Source organism: Salvelinus alpinus, chromosome 28, assembly GCF_045679555.1.
Source record: "Salvelinus alpinus chromosome 28, SLU_Salpinus.1, whole genome shotgun sequence".
NCBI lineage: Eukaryota > Metazoa > Chordata > Actinopteri > Salmoniformes > Salmonidae > Salvelinus > Salvelinus alpinus.
In genome coordinates this window covers 38,790,563-38,802,816 of record NC_092113.1, presented here as the reverse complement: position 1 = coordinate 38,802,816, position 12,254 = coordinate 38,790,563, and the positions used below count along the sequence as shown (strand labels likewise).

The window sequence follows — 12,254 nt, the reverse complement described above, 5'->3', positions numbered from 1 at the left end:
GAGTTGCAGTAATCCAGACGGGAGATGACAAGTGCCTGGATTAGGACCTGCGCCGCTTCCTGCGTGAGGCAGGGTCGTACTCTGCGAATGTTGTAGAGCATGAACCTACAGGAACGGGTCACCGCCTTGATGTTAGTTGAGAACGACAGGGTGTTGTCCAGGATCACGCCAAGGTTCTTAGCACTCTGGGAGGAGGACACAATGGAGTTGTCAACCGTGATGGCGAGATCATGGAACGGGCAGTCCTTCCCCGGGAGGAAGAGCAGCTCCGTCTTGCCGAGGTTCAGCTTGAGGTGGTGATCCGTCATCCACACTGATATGTCTGCCAGACATACAGAGATGCGATTCACCACCTGGTTATCAGAGGGGGGAAACTGTTGCATGCTTTGGTGTGTGTGTGTTCCCAAACAAGGACCAGTTGCACTCTGAGGCAGCTGATGTTGGTGGGATTTGGAGGATGATGGAGGGAACAGGGGATAGAGCCTCAGATCCACAAAGTCCCTTCCACCAGGAGGCTGATGAGATATGTTGGCACGACTGCCATATTGCATCTCCATCCCAAAGACCTTGCTTGGAAGTGTACTTCGCCAGACTGCCAAGAACCTTGCCCTCATCCAGGCCAAGGTGGAGAGACATGGTAGTGATGACGCCATAGGCCTTGTTGATCTCTGCACCAGACAGGATGCTCATTTTCGCCTCGAAAAGAAGTAGAGGGACTTTTGTCAGAGGTTGCTTGTTGTGAGCATTGAGGGAACTTTATTCACTTGACCAGATGATTCTGCATCTTCATTGCATTCTTCACATATGATTTGGCACAGTATTTGCAAATGTCCACAGCTTTTCCTTCTACATTAGCTGCAGTGAAATGTCTCCACACATCAGATAGTCCCCGTGGCATTTTCCTGTAAGGATTAGAAACAAATTAGTAAAAAAATAAATATATATATATATATATATATATACACACACACACACACAATTCCATGTACAGATAAATAGTTAAGCAGTTAGATTAAACTCCTTTGCAAGATAAATGTTTTAAAATGAAACATGTATGGAAACAGGTGTATTAACACTCCTCAGTTAGCAGGCTCAAGCAAGCTAAACCCCACATGGTAGCAAAAACTAACTAGCAGAAATTTTCAACAAGTTAAAAATTATTTCAACACACTTTGCTGTAAGCTACTAATTACTAATTAACGAAAAATGACACGTCATCAAATATATTCACCCCACCCAGAATTGTAATCAAAACTTACCAGAAAGCATGTAGTCCTTGGCTCAGACAGTGTAGTAATGTGGGCTCAATAACATCTCATTAGTGTGCAAGATCTTGAAAATCTGCTGTACATGTGATGGAAGAATGCACCGAGCATGCAGATGGTTGCAATTCCATTGAATTGGGGATAGTTTAACCAAAATATGCCACAAGACCTAGAATTGCCTTATGCGTATCCCACAAAAAAGGTTCACAGTTAAGTTAATTTTTTTGATGAATTTAAGCAAAATTCCCCAAAATCCCGGGCTTAACTTCAAGGAAAACTCCCGGAAAAATACCACAAATTTACCGGAAAGTTTACGACCCTTCGCAACCCTAAACAGGATGAACTAAAATACTGTACGTCATTCACAATATTCAAAATGGGTGTAATAGGATTACTTGAGGTATGTCATTCTGGACAGGGCCAAGAGTCACCAACATGTGTACTAAACTGTGTACCTGCCGTAACGGGGATAATCTGACCCAGTTACTTCTGCCGGCTTTATATCTTGTGATATATAATTAGGTACTGATTTACTGTAGACCTGGGACACCAATTAACAAATTAACTGAGTACAAGTAACTGTCAGATGGAAACAAAAAAACAGAAGTGCATTCAGACCCCCAGGAGTAGCCCCGCTGTATGGATTCAGACACCCAGGAGTAGCCCCGCTGTATGGATTCAGACCCCCAGGAGTAGCCCTGCTGTATGGATTCAGACCCCCAGGAGTAGCCCCGCTGTATGGTTTCAGACCCCCAGGAGTAGCCCCGCTGTATGGTTTCAGACCCCCAGGAGTAGCCCCGTTGTATGGATTCAGACCCCCAGGAGTAGCCCCGCTGTATGGATTCAGACCCCCAGGAGTAGCCCCGCTGTATGGATTCAGACGTCCATATCTGCCTTGGGCGTGCCGTGGAGTCACAACCACACACAGGTGTGATGTCACTATGTAAATATTGATATTTTTAGCTCATGACATTTACAGATACGCTGCATTCCTTCTGCCTACAGAGAATAGATTAGCCAGAGGCCATATAGTTCAAACAGTCAAAGCCTATAATGAATCAACTGCTGCTTTGCAAACCAAAAGGACAGGTATCATTCAAAGTCTTTCTAGAAACTTCCCACAAACCATGCGCTGCATTTTCTATGACATCACATACACGGTGTACAAAATATTAAGAAAACCGCCTTAATATTTGGTTGCACCCCCTTTTGCCCCCAGAACAGCCCCAATTCATCGGGGCATGCACTCTACAAGGTGTCGAAAGCGTTCCACAGGGATACTGGCCCATGTTGTCTCCAATGCTTCCCACAGTTATGTCAAGTTGGCTGGATATCCTTTGGGCGGTGGACCATGCTTGATACAGACAGGAAACTGTTGAGCATAAAAAAAACAGCAGTGTTGCAGTTCTTGACACCGGTGCGCCTGGCACCTACTACCCCCCCCCCCTCTGAATGGCACACACAGACAATCTCAAAGCTTAAAAATCTTTATTTAACCTGTCTCCTCCCCTTCATCTACACTGATTGAAGTGGATTTAACAAGTGACATCAATAAGGGATCATAGCTTTCACCTGGTCAGTGTCATGAAAACAGGAACCCTCAACCCCTCTGAAAGAGAAGAGGTGTAGGCTGTGTCTTTGGCATGTAAGAGAGAAATGGTAATGGTGTCTTTTTGTGGGCAACAACTTTGTCATAGTTCGTTGGTCACAGCCTACAGGGAAATTTATGTTTTTATTTTATATAAACACTGAAAATAAGGTCTGTGGTAAACACAAGCATAGGAGAACTTATTTCATTTTGTTCTATCAGCTAACATAACTGTGAATTTTGAAGCATTTAGGTAACAAAGAGAAGCAAAAAAAAAAAAATGCTTCACAAGTCATGTTAAATTATTTATATAATCAGAACAAAATGTATAAGATCTCATCAGCCTAGAATAACCTCAGACCTTCATTTCAGCATTTATCCCAACACCGTATTCTTCCTCATAGGAATGGCTGAACAAACCAGAGGTAACTCATTTCCGTTTTTTTAGGACTACAAGTTCGCGAGCTCTATTGTCTCACTGAAAAAAGAAAAGTAGACCAGGATTATATTTTCAGAAAACCGAGGCAGGTTTCCTTAATTTTTTACCTGGGCCCCTCTCTGCCATTTTCCCAACTGTCAACAACTATGGCGTAGTGGTGGAGAGTCGACTCCAAAATAATTGATTCCTTGACTCCCAATTCCGCAAGGAATCGACTCCTAAGAGTCAGTATTTTTGGAACGGAGGACACTGATTAGTTGCCGTACTTCCGAAAACACCAACACTTGCATCTTTTATAGTGAGCTAGCGAGGGACGGAGAGAGAGGAGAGGGGCACAGTATAGGCAGGTCAGCCACCATGCAGACAGTCAGAACCGTGCACTAGGCCCATCTATCAGTATAGGCAGGTCAGCCACCATGCAGACAGTCAGAACCATGCACTAGGCCCATCTATCAGTATAGGCAGGTCAGCCACCATGCACAGTCAGAAGCGTGCACTAGGCCCATTATCAACAATCAAAAGCTGTATCTTGCAATTTCTTGGTTTGCAATTTCTCACAACTTCAGGAATGCAGGGCCTATCATCAATGAATAGGCTAGGATATTGAAATGAGCAAGATGCAATACTTCACACTCACACAGTATCTGCGAATGTTGGCTTCACGCATAACCAGGGGAAACAAAAACAGCAGAGAAGTCCACCCACTTCTGTTTTCTGTCAGCATCTACGTCATATTGCTGAGTGTATCTTTACACAACTTTCCCCAGGCCTATATAGACCATTGTCTCGTTAGGCTATAACACAGAAAATCATCTGTTTTGTGATAACGGCACAGTGATATAAATTGTGAGGGGTAAAATTATTTTGTTTATACGGTCAGACCCCTAATACTGCCACAACAACACTTGAAATTACAGAGGGTTTCACTCGGTTGTGTGTTGCTTTGGATTTGAACCAAAGCCGTAGTTTGCCATTTAGGTCAAAAAGTAAATGTCTTTGTCGTGTTGTCTTGTTTACATAACGGCCTTTTAGCAAACAGAATGGATGATTTGGAGTGGAATTTTTTAACACATGCTTCCTTCTTTTCAACTTTGTCATACTGGCCAGTAATGTGGAGTGAACGCAATGTAGATCCTTTCGTAATTTCAAGTGTTGTGGTGGCAGCATCATGTTATGGGTATGCGTATCACCCGCAGGGATTGGGGAGTTTGTCAGGATGATCAAAATAAATATGAAAGGAGCAAAGGCCAGGTAACATGACACCTCAGTCTTCTGAAAACATTGTATTTAAGACAAACCAGAATGGCTTTCAAAGAGGTGTTGTGTTCCTGAATGGTCCAGTCTCCTTCCTGATTTAAATCTGCTTTAAAAAGATAATCTGAGACAACGTTTGACAATTGCTGTCCATCAATGATTCCCAACTAGATTTACTGAGCTTGAGGAATTTTGACCATAAAAAAGGATATACAGTATGTGGCCCTAACAGTTGTGCAAGGTCGGTAGATTATTACTCAGTACAATTCACAGCTGCCAAAAGGTGCTTCACCAAGTATTAACTATGGGATGTGAAGACAATCAATACATCATCATTTTGTATTTCTAAGTGGAATAGGTTGTGTAGCTCGATAGGGGAAAATGTTAATGTAATCCCTTTTTATTTTAAGGCAGCAAAATGTGAAGACTGTGCAAGGGGTGTGGAGAGTTTCACTAGCAACTGTACTTCAACCTAAATAAATAACTAGGTGTTATGGTGTGTGTGGTAGAAAACGGATGGCTATTGCAAAATCAGAACGTCTGCTGTACAGTCTGGAGTGGAGAGCAACAGACTGCACGTGTAGTTTAGTAGTAATGGGACTGTCACAGACCACAACGCCCAGTCAGTCAGTACTTTTTAGGACACGACGGAAACTGACGACGGAAACTGGACCTCGGGCCTCCAACTAATTCAATGCCTTGGTAAAAACAAATGCCTGTGTCATTAGATATAGCCAAGTGTAGCGCAGCAAGGCATGTTTGTTGACCAGTATGTTTGTGCACTGCAGAATGACTCACTTCTTGCTGGACTTCTTCGCTTTTGCCCTCTTCTTCCTCGCTTGAAGAGCTAGAACTAATGCAATGAAAGACATGTATTCAATATCTAGGTAGCCATCACTTCACTGGTTAACCAGTATATTTAGCTAGCTATGTTTCCATGTAGTGACTCACTGGAAGGAACGTTATGTGCTTGCTAGATATCCAACGACATTTGAAAGCTGGCTTGTGAGGTAACTAGCAAATGAATTATTAGCCAGCTAATATTAGCCACAGTTGTTAACTAACTATTGTCGCAGGAAACATTGTTAGACAAATGAAATTGTGGTCGCATTAGCTACATAAGTGAGCTACCTTACTGGTTGAAGATATTCAATAACGTCCTCTTTTAAAAAGAGACAACTGCGATGTTAGCGTGCAACCACCACTCACTGAATATCTGCTAATGCCAATCGCACAAACAAATACATGACTCCCTCCACGTTTACTCAATTACTTTGTCATAGTTTGCAATGACATTAAACCAATGGATTGTAATTAAGGGGTCAGGTTGATGGTACTAGCTTAGTTAGCATTAGCTAGCTGCGCCAGTGCGTGCCTGGCGTTCAGTTTAGGGGACATGCAATTCCACAAAACATTTCGTACATAAGAGTACGTCGATACAATAAACAGTAACTTTAAATACGACACTAAAATCACGTTTGTTAATATATATTATGTGAACACCAAACTGATTAATTGTGTATTTTATGCCTTTATAACAATTACCTTTTCTCTCCATGTTGACCGGGTTGCTCGCAGATCTTCGTTCTGCCAACAGCACACAGGATGACGTCACGTGCATATGTAATGACAAAACCTTCAAATTAAAAGCCCACGTTTCAACACCAACAAAACCGACGCATACGCAACTATGTGGCAAACAGACGGGGTTGGCTTCGATTGTTGACAACATGTAAACTATATTTGGTCTCCAATGTTTATTGAAAACATAAATACATCTCTGGATGTATTTATGGATGTATCTGGATGTATCTAACTCGGATAAAACAGAGATGCTTGTTCTAGGTCCCAAGAAACAAAGAGATCTTCTGTTGAATCTGACAATTAATCTTGATGGTTGTACAGTCGTCTCAAATAAACTGTGAAGGACCTCGGCGTTACTCTGGACCCTGATCTCTCTTTTGACAAACATATCAAGACTGTTTCAAGGACAGCTTTTTTCCATCTACGTAACATTGCAAAAATCAGAAACTTTCTGTCCAAAAATGATGCAGAAAAATGTATCCATGCTTTTGTTACTTCTAGGTTAGACTACTGCAATGCTCTACTTTCCGGCTACCTGGATAAAGCACTAAATAAACTTCAGTTAGTGCTAATTACGGCTGCTAGAATCCTGAATAGAAGCAAAAAAAATAATCATATTACTCCAGTGCTAGCCTCCCTACACTGGCTTCCTGTTAAGGCAAGGGCTGATTTCAATGTTTTACTGCTAACCTACAAAGCATTACATGGGTTTGCTCCTACCTATCTTTCCGATTTGGTCCTGCCGTACATACCTACACGTACGCTACCTACACGTAAGACGCAGGCCTCCTAATTATCCCAAAAATTTCCAAGCAAACAGCTGGAGGCAGGGCTTTCTCCTATAGATCTCAATTTTTATGGAATGGTCTGCCTACCCATGTGAGAGACGCAGACTCGGTCTCAACCTTTAAGTCTTTACTGAAGACTTATCTCTTCAGTAGGTCATATGATTGAGTGTAGTCTGGCCCAGGAGTGTGAAGGTGAACGGAAAGGCTCTGGAGCAACGAACCGCCCTTGCTGTCTCTGCCTGGCCGGTTCCCCTCCACTGGGATTCTCTACCTCTAACCCTATTACAGGGGCTGAGTCACTGGCTTACTGGTGCTCTTTCATGCCGTCCCTAGGAGGGGTGCGTCACTTGAGTGGGTTGAGTTACTGACGTGATCTTCCTGTCTGGGTTGGCACCCCCCCTTGGTTTGTGCTGTGGTGGAGATCTTTGTGGGCTATACTCGGCCTTGTCTCAGGATTGTAAGTTGGTGGTTGAAGATATCCCTCTAGTGGTGCGGGGGCTGTGCTTTGGCAAAGTGGGTGGGGTTATATCCTTCCTGTTTGGCCCTGTCCGGGGGTATCATCGGATGGGGCCACAGTGTCTCCTGACCCCTCCTGTCTCAGCCTCCAGTATTTATGCTGCAGTAGTTTGTGTCGGGGGGCTAGGGTCAGTTGGTTATATCTGGAGTACTTCTCCTGTCTTATCCAGTGTCCTGTGTGAATTTAAGTATGCTCTCTCTAATTCTCTCCTTCTCTCTTTCTTTCTCTCTCTCTGAGGACCTGAGCCCTAGGACCATACGTCAGGACTACTGGGCATGATGACTCCTTGCTGTCCCCAGTCCACCTGGCCTTGCTGCTGTTCCAGTGTCAACTGTTCTGCCTGCAGTTATGGAACCCCTACCTGTCCCAGACCTGCTGTTTTCAACTCTTAATGATCGGCTATGAAAAAGCCAACTGACATTTATTCCTGATTATTATTTGACCATGCTTGTCACTTATGAACATTTTGAACATCTTGGCTCTCTCTAATTCTCTCCTTCTCTCTTTCTTTCTCTCTCTCGGAGGACCTGAGCCCTAAGACCATACGTCAGGACTACCGGGCATGATGACTCCATGCTGTCCCCAGTCCACCTGGCCTTGCTGCTGTCCCAGTTTCAACTGTTCTGCCTGCGGTTATGGAACCCCTACCTGTCCCAGACCTGCTGTTTTCAACTCTTAATTATCGGCTATGAAAAGCCAACTGACATTTATTCCTGATTATTATTTGACCATGCTTGTCATTTATGAACATTTTGAACATCTTGGCCATGTTCTGTTATAATCTCCACCCGGCACGGCCAGAAGAGGACTGGCCACCCCTCATAGCCTGGTTCCTCTCTAGGTTTCTTCCTAGGTTTTGGCCTTTCTAGGGAGTTTTTCCTAGCCACCGTGCTTCTACACCTGCATTGCTTGCTGTTTGGGGTTTTAGGCTGGGTTTCTGTACAGCACTTCGAGATATTAGCTGATGTACGAAGGGCTATATAAAATAAACTTGATTGATTGATTGATTGATCTCCATAGACAAACATTGGCAGTAGAATGGCCTGTACAGAAAAGCTCATTGACTTTCAACATGGCACCGTCATAGGATGCCACTTTTCCAAACAAGTCAGTTCATCATATTTCTGCACTGCTAGAGCTGTCTGGTCAACTGTAAGTGCTGTTATTGTGAAGTGGAAACGTCTAGGGGCAACAACGGCTCAGCCACGAAGTGGTAGGCCACACAAGTTCACAGAACGGGACCGCCGAGTGCTGAAGCACATAGTGCATAAAAATCATATGTCCTCGGTTGCAACACTCACTACCGAGTTCCAAACTGCCTCTGGAAGCAACGTCAGCACAAGAACTGTTTGTCGGGAGCTTCATGAAATTGGTTTCTATGGCCGAGCAGCCGCACACAAATCTAAGATCATCATGCGCAATGCCAAGTGTCGGCTGGGGTCGTGTAAAGCTCACCGCCATTGGACTCTGGAGCAGTGGAAACGCGTTCTCTGGTGGGATGAATCACGCTTCACCATCTGGCAGTCCGACAGACGAATCTGGGTGTTTGGCGGATGCCAGGAGAACGCTACCTGCCCGAATGCATAGTGCCAACTGTAAAGTTTGGTTGAGGAATAATGTTCTGGGGCTGTTTTTCATTGTTCGGGCTAGGTCCCTTAGTTCCAGTGCAGGGAATCTTAACGCTACAGCATACAATGACATTCTAGACAATTCTGTGCTTTTAACTTTATGGCAACAGTTTGGGGAAGGCCCTTTCCTGTTTCAGCATGACAATGCCCCCGTGCACAAAGCGATTTCCACACAGAAATGGTTTGTCGAGTTCAATGTGGAAGAACTTGACTGACCTGCACAGAGCCCTGACCTCAACTACATCGAATACCTTTGGGATTAAATGGAATGCTGACTGCAAACCAGGCCTAATCGCCCAACATCAGTGCCCGACCTCACTAATGCTCTTGTGGCTGAATGGAATTAAGTCCCTGCAGAAATGTTCCAACATCTAGTGGAAAGCCTTCCCAGAAGAGTGAAGGCTGTTATAGCAGCAAAGGGGGGACCAACTCCATATGCATGGCCATGATTTTGGAATGAGATGTTCGACGAGCACCACAACAACTCACATGCTTCTGCCCCATTTAAGTATGCACATCCTTTTAGTAATGTTGTCAGTTTACCCATCTATAACTGATTCAAAAGATATACTTAAAAAAAAATCAATGGCCACATTTATTGTGCTAATAAAATGCAATAAGTAATTTATCAAAACAAATAAATGTTATTTTTTAAGACCAATAATGAAAAAAATACAAGACTGGTATGTTAAGGATATTGTACTGTAGAGAAAAAAAACCTCACAATCGGTCTCAGCTAGAAGGGTGGAAATTATTCAGTAATGTCTCGACTAACCAAATATGATTTGTTGTTTAGGGGGACTGTGTCACACAGACTGCTGCTGGCTTTTTACTCTACCTTCTCCATTGCTTTTTACTCTGCCCTCTCCATTGCTTTTTACTCTGCCCTCTCCATTGCTTTTTACTCTGCCCTCTCCATTGCTTTTTACTCTGCCCTCTCCATTGCTTTTTACTCTGCCCTCTCCATTGCTTTTTACTTCGCCCCTCCATTGCTTTTTACTCTGCCTTCTCCATTGCTTTTTACTTCGCCCCCTCCATTGCCCCCAATGCAATAGAGCTCGTCAGCTTGTAGTCCTAAAACCTGGAAAGGAGTTACCTCTGGTTCTTTCAGTCATTCATATGGGGAAAATTAATTGGGAAAGAATAGGACATTGGGATAAACGCGAAAGAAAGGTCTGACGTTCACACAGGCTTGGGAGATCTTATACGTTTTGTTCTATGAGATATCAAATCAAATTGTATTAGTCACATACGCCAAATACAGCAGGTGTAAACCTTACAGTGAAATTCTTACTTACGAGCCCCTAACCGACAATGCAGTTTCAAAACAATACAGATAAGAATAAGAGATAAAAGTAACAAGTAATTAAAGAGGAGCAGTAAAAAATAACAGTATATACAGGTGGGTGCCGCTACAGAGTCAATCAGTTAATATGACCTTTATGAATTATGAAGCAATTATGTGCTTTTTATGATTCCATAAATGCTTCAAAATGCAGAAAAAGTGACGTTAGCTCATGAAGATTATCTCATAGAACAAAACGTATAAGATTTCCCAAGTCTGTGTTTACCACAGACCTTATGTTCGGCGTTTATCCAAAAATCCTACCAAAAAAAACCACATTAATTTCCCCATAGTTTCCAACGAACCACGGAGTTAGTGCCTACAAAAAGACGTCATTACTATTGCCCCTCTATACACTGTATTACATATTGGGCTATAGAGGGGAAAAACCTTACTGTCTCAGCTAAAGTGGGGTGAAAAGGTAGTAGTAGGGTCTCTACTAATCAAATATGTTTAGGTTTTGAGAGGGACTCATGTACATATTTAGCTGCATGGCATATTCCCCCTCCTTTTAAATATGTTTGAACACTAAATGCACTAAATGACTGATAGGGGGCACTAGATGACTGATAGGGGGCACTAGACGGCTGATCCTTAACCAACAGAAAAACCTCCTATGGCGTTCTGCATTAGCATCGAACAGCCCCCGTGATATGCAACCTTTCAGGGAAGCTAGAAACCAATATACACAGGCAGTTAGAAAAGCCAAGGCTAGCTTTTTCAAGCAGAAATTTGCTTCCTGCAACACAAATTCAAAAAAGTTCTGGGACACTGTAAAGTCCATGGAGAATAAGAACACCTCCTCCCAGCTTCCAACTGCACTGAAGATAGGAAACACTGTCACCACCGACAAATCCACTATAATTGAGAATTTCAATAAGCATTTTTCTACGGCTGGCCATGCTTTCCACCTGGCTACCCCTACCCCGGTCAACAGCACTGCCCTCCCCTCTGCTACTCGCCCAAGCCTTCCCCATTTCTCTTTCTCCCAAATACAGTCAGCTGATGTTCTGAAAGAGCTGCAAAATCTGGACCCTTACAAATCAGCCGGGCTAGATAATCTGGACCCTTTCTTTCTAAAACTATCTGCTGAAATTGTTGCCACCCCTATTACTAGCCTTTTCAACCTCTCTTTCGTGTCGTCTGAGATTCCCAAAGATTGGAAAGCAGCTGCGGTTATCCCCCTCTTCAAAGGGGGGGACACTCTTGACCCTAACAGCTACAGACCTATATCTATCCTACCCTGCCTTTCTAAGGTCTTCGAAAGCCAAGTCAACAAACAGATTACCGACCATTTCGAATCCCACCATACCTTCTCCGCTATGCAATCTGGTTTCAGAGCTGGTCATGGGTGCACCTCAGCCACGCTCAAGGTCATAAACGATATCTTAACCGCCATCGATAGGAAACAATACTGTGCAGCCGTATTCATTGACCTGGCCAAGGCTTTTGACTCTGTCAATCACCACATCCTCATCGGCAGACTCGACAGCCTTGGTTTCTCTAATGATTGCCTCGCCTGGTTCACCAACTACTTCTCTGATCGAGTTCAGTGTGTCAAATCGGAGGGTCTGTTGTCCGGGCCTCTGGCAGTCTCTATGGGGGTGCCACAGGGTTCAATTCTTGGACCGACTCTCTTCTCTGTATACATCAATGATGTCGCTCTTGCTGCTGGTGATTCTCTGATCCATCTCTACGCAGACGACACTATTCTGTATACTTCTGGCCCTTCTTTTGACACTGTGTTAACAACCCTCCAGACGAGCTTCAATGCCATACAACTCTCCTTCCGTGGCCTCCATTTGCTCTTAAATACAAGTAAAACTAAATGCATGCTCTTCAACCG

The 12,254-nt window shown here is 43.6% G+C and overlaps 1 protein-coding gene and 1 long non-coding RNA gene across 5 annotated transcripts in view; one reads left to right on the top strand and one right to left on the bottom strand.

The window, feature by feature from the left end:
* LOC139557846 (SRSF protein kinase 1-like) overlaps positions 1 to 6,221 on the bottom strand; it is a 31,091-nt gene extending 24,870 nt beyond the window's left edge. For 2 of the 4 annotated variants that reach the window (XM_071373092.1, XM_071373093.1), the window contains exons 1-2: positions 6,092 to 6,221; positions 5,345 to 5,399 (exon numbers count right to left, since the gene is read on the bottom strand). In XM_071373092.1, coding sequence (XP_071229193.1) covers positions 5,345 to 5,399; positions 6,092 to 6,167 — 131 coding nt within the window. In that variant the 5' untranslated portion in view covers positions 6,168 to 6,221. The remainder of the gene's footprint in view (positions 1 to 5,344; positions 5,400 to 6,091) is intronic. The other 2 variants (XM_071373091.1, XM_071373090.1) reach the window with 2 other exon arrangements.
* Positions 5,129 to 8,439, top strand: LOC139557848 (uncharacterized). The gene is made up of 2 exons (XR_011671480.1): positions 5,129 to 5,248; positions 7,673 to 8,439. It is a non-coding gene; the product is annotated as an uncharacterized lncRNA (long non-coding RNA).
* The last annotated feature ends 3,815 nt before the right edge of the window (positions 8,440 to 12,254 follow it).